At 43.9% G+C, this 17,707-nt stretch overlaps 1 protein-coding gene across 8 annotated transcripts in view; it reads right to left on the bottom strand.

The window, feature by feature from the left end:
• The window catches only part of FNIP2 (folliculin interacting protein 2), a 118,084-nt gene that overhangs the window by 41,324 nt on the left and 59,053 nt on the right, over window positions 1–17,707 (bottom strand). For 4 of the 8 annotated variants that reach the window (XR_005068254.1, XM_037058297.1, XM_037058300.1 and 1 more), the window contains exons 3-8: window positions 14,001–14,159; window positions 11,578–11,678; window positions 11,410–11,481; window positions 9,683–9,783; window positions 9,420–9,509; window positions 7,829–7,900 (exon numbers count right to left, since the gene is read on the bottom strand). Coding sequence is in view for 7 of the 8 variants with exons in the window: in XM_037058297.1 (XP_036914192.1) it covers window positions 7,829–7,900; window positions 9,420–9,509; window positions 9,683–9,783; window positions 11,410–11,481; window positions 11,578–11,678; window positions 14,001–14,159 (595 nt within the window). In the remaining variant the exon portion in view is untranslated. Of the gene's footprint in view, window positions 1–7,828; window positions 7,901–9,360; window positions 9,385–9,419; window positions 9,510–9,682; window positions 9,784–11,409; window positions 11,482–11,577; window positions 11,679–14,000; window positions 14,160–17,707 lie in introns of those variants that run through there. The other 4 variants (XM_037058299.1, XM_037058298.1, XM_037058296.1 and 1 more) reach the window with 3 other exon arrangements.

The raw sequence follows: 17,707 nt of genomic DNA, 5'->3' as shown, positions 1-17,707 counted from the left end.
CTAAAGTGTTACACAGATGTGGCTGGCCTGGGAAGGTGGCCTCTGTTCTGATCTGGTTTCAGCCTTGATTTAAGCCTTCCCTAAATCTCCAAAGTCAAATCCACATTTCTAATAGCAGTGAGTTGGTCATTTTACTGAGGATTTTTAAAGGAGATGGAAGAAAGCTTTTCCTCAAAGCCACACAAAGTTACTCAATAAAAATCCCTATTAGACGTTTCTGCCCCACCCCGCCCCCAGACCTCAGAGCCCCCTACAAGATTTGAAGGTCTTTGCTCCCTACCCCCAAATCCTCAGGGTCCCCGGTCTCTGCCCATGTTCTGCTGAGCAAATCAGCTTCTTTTGGCAGATGGAGGACACAGCTGAAGGGCAATACTTAATAGGCACTTTTCTCCATCACAGAAGCAAGATGGTGATGCCACCTCTGAGGTCCAATTTATTCTGGAAATTGGTATGAATTCAGTTTACTAAATTGAGTTTACTAAATTGTACCAGAGCTCAGGCTCCTGGTTCAAATCCCAGCTCTGCCACTCACCAGCAGCTGTGACACCTAGGTAGGTCACTTAACCTATCAGCTTCCTCATCTGTACAGTGGGGACAACGAAGTACCACATCTCAGTTATGAACTGTTTAGTGCATCAAAATGAATGTCAAAAAAAGAAAACTATAATACAGTGTCAATATTAATTGATAAAACTTTGTCATCTATGAAAGTATTTGTTACTAGATCATGATATGAAATGCATTAGCATGTGTTGCAGACAGAAGTTAAAAAAACACTGACCTATTTCCTGAGATTCCTGTGAGGAATTAAAGTAAACATATAAAATATTTAGCCCAGTGCCAGACACAGTGAATCTCCCTCATTTCCCTTCTCTCTAAAAATAAATAAATAAAATATTTTAAAAAATCTTAGTATTATTTAGTAAGACTTTTATGGAAAATGGTACAGCTACAACTCCCAAATGCAAAACCAGTCCTAACTCTGGCCCACAACCTACTGTCATTTCTCACGAGAAGAGGTGGATTTGGCTATCTGCTCAGCCAATGTGCATGCATTTGATGTTGGCGGGGCTCACAGTCCTGAAGGCAGTGCGTGTGCTGCGACGCCGGAGCCCTGCTGTCCACCCCACACACCTGAGGAGCTTGTTAAAACACAGCTGTCCGGGCTCTGCCCAGGTGCCGTGAGCACTACCTGTGCCCTGGGCCTGGCACCCAGTGGGCCCTAGAGAGTTTCTGCATGGGAGTTGAGCCCGGCTATGTTCCCAGTCAGCTCAGTGAGCTGGTAAAGAAAATCCCCAATTAGGCCCTGGGTGGTGTAGCTCAGTGGATTGAGGGCGGGCCTGCGAACCAGAGGATCGTGGTTCGATTCCCAGTCAGGGCACATGCCTGGGTTGCAGGCCAGTTCCCTGCAGGCCAACTCCCAGCAGGGGACACACAAAAGGCAACCATACATTGATGTTTCTCTCCCTCTGCTTCTCCTCTAAAGATAAATAAATAAATAAAATCTTTAAAAAAAAAAGAAAATCCCCAATTACGTGAGACTTTTAACTTATTCATAGGCTCAATTTCAGCTTTGAAAGTGCTATGTCTACCACTCCTTAATATTTTTAGTATCACTTTCTTTTTAGAATTTTTTATGATTAAACAAATGTTGATACATGTACAGATTGCAGAGACTTTTGCAGTTTTGTGCACTAATCAGAAAATGACGATTAGCCCAAACCCCATCACTGATGACTGCTAACATTTCGCGCCTGGCTAACTTCCACTCGGAAACTGTGCGTGTTCCTCTCCTCCCTCCTGCCCAAGGAGGGCTCTGCAACTCACACCCATTCACTCCTGAACAGTGGGCCGTTTTGGTGGGTGATGCTGACAATGGGGGAGGCTGTGCATGAGGCGGAAGGAGGTCTTTATGGGAAGTCTCTGTACCTTCTACGAAGTTTTGCTGTGAACCTAAAACTACTCTAAAATATACGGTCTATTTTTAAAACTTAAGGTGTTTTGAAACCATTGTGGCAAGTCTAGAAAGGAAAAGCTGAATTGAAAGAGTGCACGAATCCGTGACACTGAAGAAAATAAACGCCGTTCCAGGAGAGGACCAAAGGTCTGCCTGGAAATAAGAGCAGTCTAAAGAGATGAAGAAATTTAGTTCTGCCCAAGCTACACCACCGATTGCCAAGTTCACACACTCTTAAAACAAGGCAAAAGCCAAGGTAAAGAGCTGACAGTAAAGATACAAGACATGTTTAGATTTGGACCGCTCATCACGTACACAGATAGTGAGAGCAGCAGCAGCAGCAGCAGCGAAAGGTGCCCGTGCCCACCCATCCCCGTCCCCAACACGAAGAGAAAGCCACTGACACAAAAGAGATGCCGGCAACACAAGTCGTGGAGGCCCCTGTTGCTGGGAGAAGCCATCCTGGACCCCGGCCAGGCAGCTTTACATTCCGCCGCTCTAGCGTGATGGGGGCTGGGCAGAAGGCTCCACAGCTCATCAGAAGCCTGGAGGCGATGAGAGATGAGAAACCATCTCCTGTCAACTGCCCAGGAGAGATGGAGAAGTGAGTGGCAGATGACCTCCTAGCAGCTCCTTAGAGGTTCCCCATTCTCTCATGTCCCCCGAGGGGCACAGGCTCTACCACCAAGACTCAGATAAGGGGCAGGTCAAGCCTTTGCCCAAACGGACGTATGCAAGGTCAGTGGGGCGCTGTGGACATCCCCCTGCATAGACGGCAATCGGGAGCAGGGCACTCCTCGACTCCCGCAACTCTGCAAAGCACTGCATCAGAGAAGTCAGTAAGGGTTCGGGTACAAATGGGCTGTCACTCTGTATTACTCAATGAGCCCCCCAGTTCTTGATGTTTGACTGCTGACAGCTTTTAAGCTTCACCACCACCTTCCTCCTTTTCCCCTCTCCCATATCTGGACAAGCAGATGAACAAGTGTGGGTGCTCCTTCCTTCGGAGCCAGTGGGACGTCCACACCACATGCAGGGCCCCTCACCCTGGTCCTCTCCCTAACTGTCATAAAACCCCCCAAACAGTTTCCTTTCCATTTCCCTCAAGTCATTTTCTGACCAGCCTGGGGAGCCCGCATGCTCTCGCCAGAAAGCCTCAATCTGTGGGCAACGAATCCCCTAGTATTGCCCTGGTGTGCGTGTGCTGACACCAGTCCTGACACCCAGACCACACAGACCCCACTCTGGGTGTGGGGTGCACCCTGTCCCTGCACAGTGGCCTGAACACAGCCTATTTAACCACTGTGGTGGCCTGCATTCTTACCAGGGACATCCACTGTAAAACGCTTCAATACAAATGTTTGAAAGTATGTGTGAGGAGTTTTACTCACACTGATCTTCAGTTTATTTTCCTGCTTTTAGGAACAGGAAATGAAGCTGCACAGAGCATGGGGAAATTATATTTCTTGTCAGTGACATGGACATTTTGATGAGAAAGAGAATCTAAATGTAAATTAAGGTGACATGTTAACAAGGCTCAGTGCCTCTGGTCTCAGTCCTGGTCCTCTGAACCTACTCTACTCGTGTACCCCAGGTTTCCGAAGCTCACTTCTCCTCCAATCCATCTCTTTTGCAGCCAGCTTCCTATTTCTAAATTACACCTGACTACTCCCGGCTGGAGAACGTACAGACACTTCTAATAAAAAAGTATCTTAATATCCATCTGCTCAGATGCCCTCCTGCTTTCCCTAAACTGGTCAATGCCACCACCCTCTGCTTCCCTCCCCAAGTCAGAAACTGGGGAGTCAGTCGCCCTGGGCTGCTGGTCCCTCCCTCCTGCCATCGCCCGCATCCTGTTCAGCGCCCGCATCCTGTTCAGCGCCCGCATCCTGTTCAGCGTGAGCCCTGCCCGTGACACCTCCCGTACGGCTGGAATTCATCCTTCTTCTCCCCAAAGACTTCACTTGGAAGTTTTCTAATGGCAACCACTAAAAGAACCTCTTAAAAATAATTTATATTTTTGAATTATATATGTACAGAGGACACATTCAAAATATCCCAAAGAGGATTCAATGAGAATGTATTTCCCCTCCACACCTGCTCCAGCTTGTATCCCTTCCAGAGATGGTTCTCAAATTTGTTATGAGTAAAAGTCTATGAACATTACATTCTAAAAATTCAGGGAGTAAGGCAAAGAATTTTGAGTAACTGCTAATATTACAACGTAAAAATTACTGTGAGCTTATTTTTGTGTATTCCTTTACTAAAGGCATATCTTTAAAAAAACAGCATTTATAACCAGCTAGGGCAGGGAGTGCGTTGGGTGCTCTTGCCACTGCTCCGCCCCCCATTCCCTGCGGGTCACTCACCACGCAAAGAGGCACGGGAGTATCTATTACAAGAAGTGAAATGAATTAAGAATAGACCAGAATTAAGATTTCCTTTCCTCTCGGTTATTATAAAAAACTACTAGATATCGCAGGCGGGAAAAAAAGTTGTATATTTTTCTAAGTTACTATTCCAAAATGGGCTGAAAAGAAAAAAACAATGGACTACTTTTCAAAATCTTATGCTAAATCAGATAATCATTTTATACTAGTGATACACACACACACACACACACACACACACACACACAGTGACAACATAAGTTTGGAAACATTATGTTGAAATAAAGTTAATGTGGAAAAAAATCTGTTGTCCATCTCCCTCGGCCACTTCACCACTGCTAAATGAAAAAGTATCACCATTAATCTATTGTAGCGATAACGGTATCGGTCCAGTTTCCCCTGGAGCAGAGTTTGTGCAGCACGGCATGGATCTAAAATACACAGACAATGAGGCTAACACCCCCCGGCTGCTCTGCTCACAGGATTAAATCCAAACTCTTTAGTGCGGCACTGGCACCTCTGAAACAGCCTTCCACGGCCGGCCTGACCTCCTGACATGCCTGGACTCTCCCGCACACTCACAAGGCACACTCAAGAATCCACACCCTTGCACAAACTATTTTCAGAAATGCTCTCTTCCTAAGCTCCCGCACAGTCCTTTGCTACCTACAAGCTGTCATTCAAATACCATGTTTCCCATGAGGCCGTCGTCCGACTTCCCGGATGAAGACACGTACTTTTCCTCTTTGTTCCCACAGTGGTATATGAGGTAGTACTTATCACACAGCATTGTATTTTATTTTAAAGAAAACAAGTTTATTTGGAAAAGCCACTGTTTTTTAACTCTTGGTTTACATGTAACTCTTCCTGATGGCAGATGTTGTATTTTCACTCTTCTTCAGAAACCTCCCCAATACTGGTAGAGCCTAACAATGGCGGGGGGCGGGGGTGGGGGCGGGGTGGGGTGGGGTGTAGAAAATTGTTATTCAACAAACAAACGTGACCTGATGGTTGGCTAGGCAGAAACTGGTGCTACCCTTCCAAATCCCTCCCTTAATTTCAACTTGGTCTTAGCGGGGAAACCACAAAAATAATTTAGTTCTCTAACAACAGAGCAAACTCGTGTAAGAATTTAACACCACATGGTTCTCTGTATCCCCAGAGGATACGGTACACAGAACAAGTTGCGTAACAACCAAAGGCGAAGATAAACTTCGTGAAGTGAGTTCTCCCATCCACTCCCTCCTATGGAAGCGCCTGCAGGAGGAGGTGTACCTACAGAAGGAACCACAGGCCAGGACAAAGAACTTCCGGGTTCTTTCTGATGGAGAATGGCAAAATCTCCTTTTAAAATTCCTTTTTATCATGGACCGTTTCTCCCCATGAGCAATGACTTAAAAAGCAAACAACAAAAAAATCTTTTTTAAAGTTATTTCTTTACTAGACTATTGAGAAAAGATTTTTAAGCCACAAATTGTTCTTCAAAACTGACTTGTGTAGTCAGAATTTCTGGCAGCGTTCAGGAAGCCAGGTGCAAGATAAGCTGGTGTCAGCTGTGATTTCAGAGATTCCTAGGGGCTGGGACAAGTCACTGCAAAACTCCCCCACCTGGGAAGGTGCTGACCCGGGAACTCCGGAGATGAGTGGACGTGCGAGACTAAAGGTAAAAGGAATTGCCCGTGAGCACTGTACTCTAGTCCCTAAGTCGTTTCCTTCAGGGGTATGAGTTGGCAACTCTGACATTGCTACGTATGCACACTGAAGTGAACCAATCAAATGGATGGCAAACGGCGGGAGCCAGGTTTCCTGCGGTTGGAGTGGGAGTTCACGAATAAGCAAAAAGTGAATGGGTTATTAACAATGGAGACATCAGTACCAACTCACTTTAAGTTAATACAGATGTAGACGTTACAGATAGCAATTTTATACACAGGTCTATACACAGTTAGCACAAACTCCTATTTTCTGCTTGTCAGCCGAGAGGGCCTATAAGAAACGACACTCCAGAAAGCATTAAGTACATCTACTGTCCGAATCTCAGACCCTAACACCATTCTCCAATGAAAGGACAGGACTCCAGTGAGAAATGGCTGGTTCTAGCACTGGAGTAGAAAACACACGAGACAAGTCTGGAGCATCTGGTAGTGCCAGAAAGTAAGGAAGTACTCAAAATACACACATACAATGACAGGGGTCGCACACTCACTCACTGACGGGGTCACAAATGCACTGGTGGGGGTCACACACACAGACACATGTTGATGGAGTGTGTTAAAGTAACACAGAAGTTTCATGGCTTCAATGGCCAAATATGAAACAATCTGAGCAACTAAATAAAGCAGAATTGGATTAACACCCAAAGTCTAAAATAACATAGCTATGAGTTCATATTGATATGAATGATTGACTGAATTAATTAATTAATGAATGGATAAGGGAATAGACAAATCTCCCATGCAGAAAAGTTCCGAATAGTTCCAAAATAGACCAAAGTAGACCAAGTAGACCAAAATGACTCAACTACGTTTATTTAACCATAAATGAAATGCCATGTACTTCACATTACACACAAACCAGAGGGACTCAGTAACAAATTGCATTCAATAACTTGGGCATAAGTTGTCTCGAGTGCAGTACAGGACGCTGGTGCTACACAGAAGGCACACAAGGACCCCTTCGAGCTCTCTTGGAGGGCAAGAGCCAGAAACAGAAATGACTGAACACTCAGGAGGAACGGTGCTGATGTCTGCATGCAGTCGTAGCACATCCGGGCACCGACTGGCTGGCCCAGCTGGTGAACGGGGCGTGCCATCACTGTTGAACCCAGCAGGGTGTCCCTTCCCATGCTGCATGTCCAGTGTACATTCATCAGGCAAAGCCCCACACGGCTCCAAGTCCTCAAATTCCAGATCAGTTCCCTCCCTTTTACAGAAAAAACCCTACCTCAGACTGGAGCCACAATCAAAATCAAGAGCAGAACTGTGTCCTAAAGCAGAAATCAAGAGATCTTAAAAGCTGCATTAGAAAAGGTCAAGGCTTAGGATAAGGAGAACAGGGGTACCTGAGATAAAATCACAAACGCACGACACGAGGACAGGGGACAGGATGGCCAAGTCAGCTGGTGAGCCCCCCTTAGTCCCAAGTGAATGTGCTTCCACGCACACTTTCCTTCCTCTGACTTCATAATCAACAGTCAGCAAGCAAACTCCCAGCACAACTGGCTCAAGGAGACCTTCCTCTAAAAAGAAATGTCTCAAAACACATTAGTCTCATATTAGTGTGGATATCAGAAAAAACTGGCCCGTGTTGGACAATTACCACTAGATGCTGAGCATCAAAGTTCTGGATCTTCAGACACGCGAGGCTTTAGAATATGGAGGGGGAAAAAAGAAGATGAGGCCTGTCTTCTATTTCCCCAACTACCTGACCTTTACGGACAGCTCACTCTGCTAGCGAAACCAGAAAACGGAAGTACAAATACCTGATCGAGCAATGCCACTGTCCCGGTCTTCGCTCTGTCCTCTGCTGGGCATGTCCACTGGGGTGCTATGTGCTAAGATAGAGGCAAAAGGAGACCATGTTATCAGGCTCTTCAAAGAAAAAGTGGTTTTAATCTCAGTAGATGATTTTCACATTTCAAAGTAGATTACTGCTATTGATGATTGGCCTAAATTTATACACAGATTAATCAGAAATCAAAATTAAATACACAAAAAGATGACGGTGAGAGTACGAGGAAAACAAAACCCAGTAACTTCCCGCCCTCACTCTGCTGCTGCACCTCGTAAACCTGTCTGAGTGATCTCATCTCCAAAAAGTGAGTAATCAACCACTGATATAGCTGATACAGTGAACATTCTCAGGCAGATACTTTTAGCCATTTTCCTCATATTTAGTAAATTTAAATAGCACTGTAGTTTTGAAAGTCTTTACAATCAGTTTCAGTCGTAACTGTAGGACACTCAGGGAAGAGAAATACTTGAAAACCAATTCATAAATTTAAAAAGTGTTTCTCTGTGTATAACACACTCTCCTGGAAGATAGAAAACATTTATATTCATTTTCAAATATTTCTTCCTCTGCTTCTTTTCCAGACACACCCATACACAGTATCATCGCAAGGTTACTTGGGAAAACTCACGCCCTGGCAGGAATTTTGGAAAACACTACAGAATCACAGACTTCGAGGAATGCCTCAGATTGACTGAAACTGTCTACTTATTGAGCTAGAGCAGACGGCATGTGGCTACGGTGAACTCGCAGCCCAGAGCCCTGCCTGAGGAATACCCTCGCCAGCTATTTCCTGAAGCGTGCTGATTGTCACAACTTTAAAGAGCACGGAGGAGCATGCTCTCCTCACTCTAAGTAGGCGGGAGGGTGTCAGTTAACTGTGGTGCTTCGGCATATTTCAGGCTACAAAAAAGAACAGAATACCTTTTGCAGTAAACATAACGTTTAATGCTAGAAACGAAGGTCCCCACACTTGTTAAGCATGCCAGACTAGGACAGCCACTCAGCAGCCTTAGTTATTAGCAAGGTCAGTTAAATCTCAGGCTTTACCTACCCACAGAGATTGGGATGATTATACCTGTAAAGAACCTAGAAACTGCATTTAAACTACTCAAATGCTAGAGGAAGAAAGACAATGAGGGAGAGAGACGGAGAGGGACAGAGAGATCTTCCATGCTCTTATTAGAGTGACTTCTGAAGAAACTGTGCGCAGGTACGGATGGATGCAGGTGAATAAATGGATAAAACATACCATGGCAAAGGGAAAAGATTCATAGTAGCAGAAGAAGCCTACAAAAATCAGAAAATATAATCCTCTTAGAAACACTAAGGGCTCATTTCAGACCAAAATCAGCTTACCCTGGGGTTTATCAAAGGTATTTACAATAGAGGTTCATTGGTGAAATTTTCAAAACACCATGAACTTGGCTCCATTTGAAACTAGTATCTCGAGAGCCCCTTGGATTTCTAGAGAGGAAGCAAACAGGATTTTTTGCTAAGAACCTGCACGGGACGTATTACTATGTGTGCGGGTCACACTGTACTCAGCATTCCACACAAACCTGCAAAGAAAGAAGCACTGCGGGTGAGCCGGAGCGGTCCTCCTTCCGCCACCCCCTGCAGCAGCTTGCTGCTGCACGCCTGCAGCAGACCTGGGGGCAGAGACACAGACAGGAGGGCAAACACAGTACGCACAAAAAAACAAATACAGATTAAAGGTAATGCAAACAAAACGAAACAGCACAACAAACTCAAATAAAGCAACACACACACCCACGACAGTGGTATTCAGAAAGAACGAACCCATTCGTGCGGTTGATTTTACCTAAATTACTTCCAGTACGGCAAGGACCCAAATTATTCTGATTTGTGTTCAGTTTTCCCAAGTTGGGATCTTGGTTGATGTATTCAAAGCTGTCCTGCAAGCTAAATCCGGGAGGTGGAAGGAGAGAGAGGAGAAAAATGTCAAGAGATGAATAAAGCTGTTTCCTAACAGACTCTCAAATACAGACAACTTAATCAGTGGCTCAGACTTTTTAAATAAATGAATAAAGTCTCACATCTACTAAAGAAAATTATACTTTAGGGGAGTTTGTTAGAGGAAAAGAAAAGACAAGCATTTTGGAGGTAGTCCAACCTATAAAACTTAACAATGCATTCCTAACAGTTTCACATTACATAATGGGACAAACTCTATAAATTTTGACCAGTGACTAACACCTAGGATACTGCTATTAATTTCTAAATTTTGCTTTAGTGACTGACACCTAAGCTGCTACTAATTGTTTCAAAGGTAATTTTACATAAACCTTCAAAATGAAATTAAGCTGAACTCGCAGTTAACATCAATGAGCAATGCAGAGACTTTTTTAAAGGAGGGTACAACAGAAATTGATGTGGTTCCTACAGGAGCCTGAGTTCACAACACCTGAAAATTCAGTGTTACCAACACACACAGTGTGAGGGAAGCAGATTTTGATAACTTATTATATTTGTAAAAAGTAAAGTAAAAATCAAGATTTTGAAAATAATGCAGAACAATGAGGTCAAAATGATTTTTAGTGAAATCTGAGTTCAATATTCTACTACAGGGAGTTAGTGTAACACGTTTAGAAAAAAGACCCTCTCCCAAGAAATAAACATCACTTCCTGTACTGGCTTCAGTCATGCCAGCCCCGCCTTAAGTGCTCAAATAAGTTCAGTTTGTTACATTGTTGCAGAGTGGGCAGATGTCCTCAAATGGTACCCAAATCTGCAAAGAAATACATCTCTAATACCTCAGGATAGCAGCCTTCATTCAACACATAAGAATGCCCCTTTAATTTGTGCCTAACCTTTCTTTCAAACTTACCAAAGAATAACGAATGCTTTATTTTATTTTTTTTTAAGTATAGAAAATAATTTCTGCTTCCAAAGTTCAAAATATATGAGGCAAGTGTACCAGAATGAGAGTTCAGGTAGATATTTCAGTATTTTTAGCTTACACAGAAATAAAAGTAGAGGAAGAAAAAACTCAGGAGTGAAAATCAAAATAGCGCCTGGCCCAAGGACCAGCCAATCACAGAGGCTGCACTGGCAGCTGCCTGGGTGGCAAGCAAGCACGAAACCCAGGCCTGCCAAACGGGTCCCCAGCAGCCTGGAAAAACTGGGTGCTTCATTCCTTAAACAAATAAACAGACACACTAACAACCAAGTCTTCCAGTTTTTTAAAGGATAAAATAACATTGGGAAATACCATAAACTCCTGAACATGGCCCCTCCTTTCTCCTCTTACTGTTCATTTTCTAGGGAATGGAAGCTTGGAGATGGCAGTAAACACACGGTAACAGAGGGACCCAATATGCAGAAACGGTCACTTGTTGTTAAGGAGTTGTTGAGTCAAAGAGCTTTTATATGTGCTAAGTATAGGAAAATAGCCGCTTTTAAGATCCCTGCATTAATGTGGACTCATCCAGCTTCTCATTTATGGCCCTTGGAGAATTACTTCATCCAGAAAACAGCCAGTTAAAAAACTGGGGTAGGGGAAGGTGATGTGCAAAATCTCACACTTACTTGTTTGTACTCCCACAGAAGCTGCCCATTCTAGCAGAGAAAACTTTGCTAATCATCAGTTGTGGCGGGGAGCTGGGGGGAAAGAAGGAAGAAAGGCATTTTTGAACTAATGAGTCAGTATCACCATTCCGCTTCGCACAACCAATAGAACTAGCAGCCCCAACTCACCGTATATAGTGTATCTTCAAGGTGGAGCCCTGGTAACTCATCGCAACGGAGCCGAACATCATTTCCCCCAGCATGTTGACGTCCGAAGCTGGTCTCGTGTACTGCCCCACACAAAGGAAACCGAAATCAAAGCTATAGCACATGGCACGCGCGGCGTGCAATGTAACAGAAAATGACGTTCATTAATCTCTGGGTCCCTCTTCAGTTTAGCGGGTGATTATTTCTCAAAGATGCAATTGGCCATTTTGCAATCTTAATGATGACGGGCCTATTTTTCCTCAAATTATTACTAATGTTCATGATTTCTTCTTTATACACAATATCGTCATGAGGATCCCAGAGTTTAATCTATTTTCAGTTTTGTTATGAAAAACAAATGTTTCTATTATCTCCATTGATAAACTCTAAATAGAAAAATTAAGTTAGGAAGGCAGCAGGGTCACTCTCCCCTCGGTGCTAAGAACACACCCTGAAAAGAAACACGGCTCAGTATCATTCCATCAAATAGTAAACAGAGTTGCACAAAAATGCTAATTGGTACAGGCAGGGTTTGTGAGGCTCTAAACAGTAACAGAGAGTTTGGTACCTCTGAAGTTTTACAAACCAGCTCTTTAAATATTCAGCCCCTCTAGCTCCTGACCAGTTTTTCTAGGCCCTTCTGTCATGGCAAAGGACAGACTGCACCGGTCCCCCTCTGCCCACTCTCATCTGCTCCTTAACCTTCTGCAGCCTCCTCCAGGCAACCTGCTCCAGCGGTGACCCCCGCCTCCTTGCCGATTCCAGTGGACACTTTCCAGTTTGCTTTCCTAAGTGTCTCTTACAGTAGCTGATGTTCTTAATAACCTTGCTTTTAGATTTCTTCTTTCCCAGACCATCCCCTGAACCTGTTCCCCTATTCCTCAGAGGGCCCTCCTAATGTCTGCATTCTCAACCACTCTTATATTTTGATTATTCTTTACATAGGAAAGCCACCACTCCCCCAAATCTTTGGCTCTAGACCCAAACTTCTTGAATTCTAGAATCCTATATCCAATGCATTCACTCACATGCCATATTTGAATATTATGAACATACTATGATATGTGAATGAATGCACTGGATATAGGACTCTGAGCACCTATTCTAAATGCTGGTGACACACTGACGAACAGAACAGATGTAACCCAGCACAGCTTGACCAAAACAAAACAACCATCTCTCTGTGAGCCAGCCCACCAGGCAGCTTCCCTGCTACTGTGCTTTCCACCCACACCAGACACACGGGAATCACCCTTAACACTCTCTTCTCAATCTGTTTTTTTCAAACTCCAAATGCACACATGCATACATACATACATACATACATACACACTCATCCACAGGTCCACACAAACACATACACATACCTACCTGGCCATGTCTGCAGAGGAGGAGAGAGAAACATATATCTACTGGCCTTGCTTAACTCGTCTCCCCCCTGGTTACAGCTCACACTAACCTCTTCTTGCTACACGCAGACAGAAACCTCCTGGTTTCACATGCTTTATTAATAACTTCCACCCACGACTTCCATTTTATAATCTGCTTTTTCTTGGGCTACAAGGTCCACATGCTAACTGTGATTCTCAACTACCTAGATGGTCCACTCTACGCTTTTGTAACCAGACTGCTGTGAGAGTCAGGAGCACTGTGAAATAAAAGGCAAGTACATGGCACAAAGCCTATAAATAAAGTTCTATACACCTATGTCTGCTGGTAATTTCCCTGGCTTTGCCTCTCCAACAACTTGACAGACAAAATTCTACACAGATCCAAAAAGAAAAACATTGATGTATCTTCCATCAAGTAACAGACTTCTGCTGTTTCAGTATTTCTAAAATTTTCTTTCTTTAAATCGAGTTAGCCGGTATATTTCTCAATAACACTAATCCTTACCCTCCGCTGCTCTCTTTTACCCTCTATTTTTACACAGAGAGTAAAAAATGCTCCCAGCCCTCTGTCCTTCACACTCAAATTAGGTCTCGCCCTTTCTTTCTTCTACACGAGGCTTTCTTCCGTCACTGGCAAGTGCTATTTTCTTTGAAGGCCCATGAACATTCCCAGAATACTCAGCGTTCTTGTAACAAAGCTGGAAAATACACGTTTGCTAATCTGCTTCTGGCAACAAAGGAGGCAAAACCAAAGTTTACCTCATTTGCAACACTTCTCTTCATTCAGTGTGCATTGTGCTGGATCACTTTTGCTCGACTACAGTTTTTATCAAGAGATACAAAAGCCACCGTGTGAAAACAGCTCTGATGTGAAACATTTAAGGGAGCACGTTATGTAAGCCTGGTCCTCCCATTCCTGGAATGGAATCCTCCACAGGCATTATTCCCTGTGGAAATATTATAGTAAATGACTTCAGCGCCCTGGTATACTCCACACGGAAGAGATGTGGTTACCTGGTACTTGGGAAGCTGCTCCTTAGCATGTTGGGAAGATCCCCCAGAAGAACTGTGGAAGGAGCTGCTGCTGCTGCTGCTGCTGCCGCTGCCGCTGCTGCCGCCGCTGCTTCCTTGACAGCACTTGGCCGACATTTTAATAGGCACATCCTCTGTCTTCTGGGTTAGGAGAGAGGGGCAAGGCAAAGCACTGCTAACTACGTCAGGCTTCCTCAACACATTCCTCATTGGGAATTCCTTTGTTAAAACACTCTCTTATGTTGTACCTGAGATTTTTTTCTTCAGCTGAGGACAAAAATGTGGTTCCCATGAGTCTGTAACATTTGGGAGGGGAAATGCTGGAGAAGGGGTCTGGACAGAGGTGGTGGGTTATATGTTAAGACTTTATTCTCCTTAAATAATGCAACTATTACTTCTGGTCAAGATGTATGCATAGAAAAACATGCTTCGCCTCCTCATTCAACCACAAAAAAACCTATAAATAAACTTCAAAACAAGTAACACCCAGACCGTCGGAAAAGAACTGTATAGAAGCCTGACAACAAAGGACTTAAAGAAGCCACATTCCCACATCATCCAAAAGGGCAGGAGGGGCAGAGTCGCTGACACAAGTGGAGAGGCCAGGAGGCGCAGAGAGGCGGCGGCAGAATCAGCAGGGGCAGTCCCACGTTCACGTGTGGTGGATAGAAAGCAGGAGGGATTCCTTGGGAGCCAGTGATCCCAGCCCCAGGCCAGACCACAGAGCCCGGGGTTCCGGTGCTGGGAAGATAAATCCCTGTAACTCTGGCTGTAAAAACCAGTGGGAGTTGAGGCAACTGAAGAAAACTGCCAGATTTTCAGTGAATTCCACATAAAGGGCCCGCATGGTCTTAAAAGGTACCAAACTCACTCTGGGATTGAAAACCAGGGCAACAGCTGGAAGGGCGCCAGTCACATTTGAGGAGTTGGTGAAGTGACTGGAAATGAGGCAAGTGCTGGGCAAACCTCCAGAAGCCAAGCAGCAGCACAGCCCCCTCTCTAATCCCTTCCCCCACACAGAGCCACAAAGCAGTGAAGCGGGTTGCCCCACCCTGGTGATTGCCTAAGGATCTGCCCACACAATTTACAGGTGCCTTTTCAACAACAGGCCATGCTACTAAGACAGGAAGTCAGAGCAGCTCTACCTAATACATAGAAACAAACACAAGGAGGCTGCCAAATTGAGGAGGCAAAGAAATATGGCCCACATGAAAGAACAGAACAAAACCCCAGAAAGAACGAAATGAAATGGAGAGAGCCAACCTATCAGATGCAGAGTTCAAAACACTGGCGATCAGGATGCTCAAAGAACACACTGAGTATGGCAACAAAGTAGAAGAAGAAATGAAGATTACACTAAGTGAAATAAAGAAAAATCTACAAGGAACCAACAGTGAAGGGAAGGAAGCTGGGATTCAAATCAACAATTTGAGCCCTGGCTAGTGTAGCTTGGTGGACTGAGCGCAGGCCTGAGAACCAAAGGGTCACCAGTTTGATTCCCAGTCAGGGGACATGCCTGGGTTATAGGCCAGATCCCCAGTACGGGGTGCATGAGAGGCGACCACACACTGAAGAAAGACAAAGAAGAAGAAGAAGAAGAAGATCCAACAATTTGAAACATAAGGAAGAAATAAACTTTCAACCAGCACAAAAATAAGAAACAAGAATTTTAAAAAATTAGGAGAGTTTAAGAAGAGTCTGGATGTCTCCAAAAGGGCCAACATCTGAAACATAGGAATGCCAGAAGGAGAAGAGGAAGAGCAAGAAATTGGAAACTTATTTGAAAAAATAATGAAAGAAAACTTCCCTAATTTGGCAAAGGAAATAGACACACAAGTTCAGGAAGCACAGAGAGTCCCCTACAAGTTGGACCCAAAGAGGGCCACACCAAGACACATCATAATTAAAATGCCAAAGGTTAAATATAAAGAGAGAATCTTAAAAGCAGCAAGAGAAAAACAGGGAGTTACCTACAAAGGAATATCCATAACACTTGTCAGCTGACTTCTCAAAAGAAACTTTGCAGACAAGAAGGGACTGCCAAGAAGTATTCAAGTAATGAAGAGCAATGACCTACAACCTAGATGACTCTATCCAGCAAAACTATCATTTAGAATGGAAGGGCAGATAAAGTGCTTCCCAGACAAGACAAAGCTAAAGGAGTTTATCACCTCCGAGTGTTATTACATGAAATGTTAAAGGGACTTATTTAAGAAAAAGAAGATCAAAACTATGAACATTACACTGGCAAAAAATTCACAACTATCAATAACTGAATCTAAAAAAACAAAAACAAAGCAAACAACCAGAAAGGGATAAAATCATAGATACAGAGATCATCTGGAGTGTTATCAGCTGGGAGGAGGAGGGACAGAATAGAGGAAAAAGTGCAAGGATTAAGCATAAATGGTAGGTACAAACAGGGGGGTATTAAGAATAGTGTAAGAAATGGAGAAGCCAAAAAACTTACATGCACAACCCATGGACATGAACTAAGGGGGGATTGTGGAGGGAAAGGGGGTACTGGGCACAGGGGGGCAAAGGCGGAAAAACTGGTACAACTGTCATAACATAATAAAATATACTTGAAATAAATGAATAAATCATGCAACTATCATTTACTTTCAAATTCATATTTTAAAATCATTAATAAGCTCCTATTTTTGTTATTAGAGGATTTTGAATACTAGAGTCATAATTTATAAAGCTGGTGAGAAATGCATTGCTTTAAATCCAAATTTTTACCAAATGGAACTAAGAAAGCCAAAAATATAAATTTGGAAAGACTGTTTTTTTTTTAATGACACACCTCTTTCAGAACTACTTGAGAAGTAATCGGAAACAAAATCATGAGGTTGAGTGTGTGAAAGATGAAGCCAAAACTCTGAAACAGGAGCTACTGCAAATTACCCAGCATGTGATGGAGATCTGGCCTTTAAAGGTTAGGGGTAATGGAAGGTTATCTGCTATACATTCCCTAAACAGAGTTCACTGCTAATTTTATGACATAAAGGCATAAAGATACACTTTTATGAAATTTTCCCTTCTTCCTACTCCAAAATATATTATTCCCTACAGAGGCATCCTGCGCTCGCTATGATAAGTTGTTGCTATTCCAAGCCTTATCCACTTTTTCCCTGTGTGCAGCATTTGCTTGCAAACCCATGAATGCAACTGCAGCTTATCTCATCTCCAATGTGACAGTCACACTGGTGGTCTAATGCAAATGCCTGCAGTCATGTGCTCCACACAAACTCCTGACGTTCTGTGCTTGCCAACAGGGTGGAGGGTTGAAAATGGGAAGAGAGTGTAAGGAAAACACGCACTGTCCTGGTCCATACCAGTCGCTCCAGCAGTGACAGCACTCAGAGTCGTACTTGGTTATTCCCGAGCATCTGGCAGTCCCTCAACACCCTCTTCAGATCTAGCTGTTACTTAATACCACTTAAGCCACAAACAGCCCCTCAGAGGACTTAAAGGGACACGAGGCCCACACCTGCCTCGGACTGCTAGACCCCCTGCTGGGGCATAGCATTCTGAGAGTCTATAATTGGCGACAGCACCTGGTATAGTGGGTCCAGCATCCGCCGAATCTTTCTGCAGCCATGGGCACGTCAGAAACCTCCCTGGACCTAACTGTGGTTTTGATTAAATGAGTGTTTCCAAGGAAGTTTATGTTCTAGACTCCA

This window comes from Sturnira hondurensis, unplaced genomic scaffold (genome assembly GCF_014824575.4).
Source record: "Sturnira hondurensis isolate 20B ecotype Veracruz unplaced genomic scaffold, ASM1482457v3 Scaffold0010128, whole genome shotgun sequence".
Lineage (NCBI taxonomy): Eukaryota > Metazoa > Chordata > Mammalia > Chiroptera > Phyllostomidae > Sturnira > Sturnira hondurensis.
This window is presented reverse-complemented; position numbering and strand designations above follow the sequence as displayed.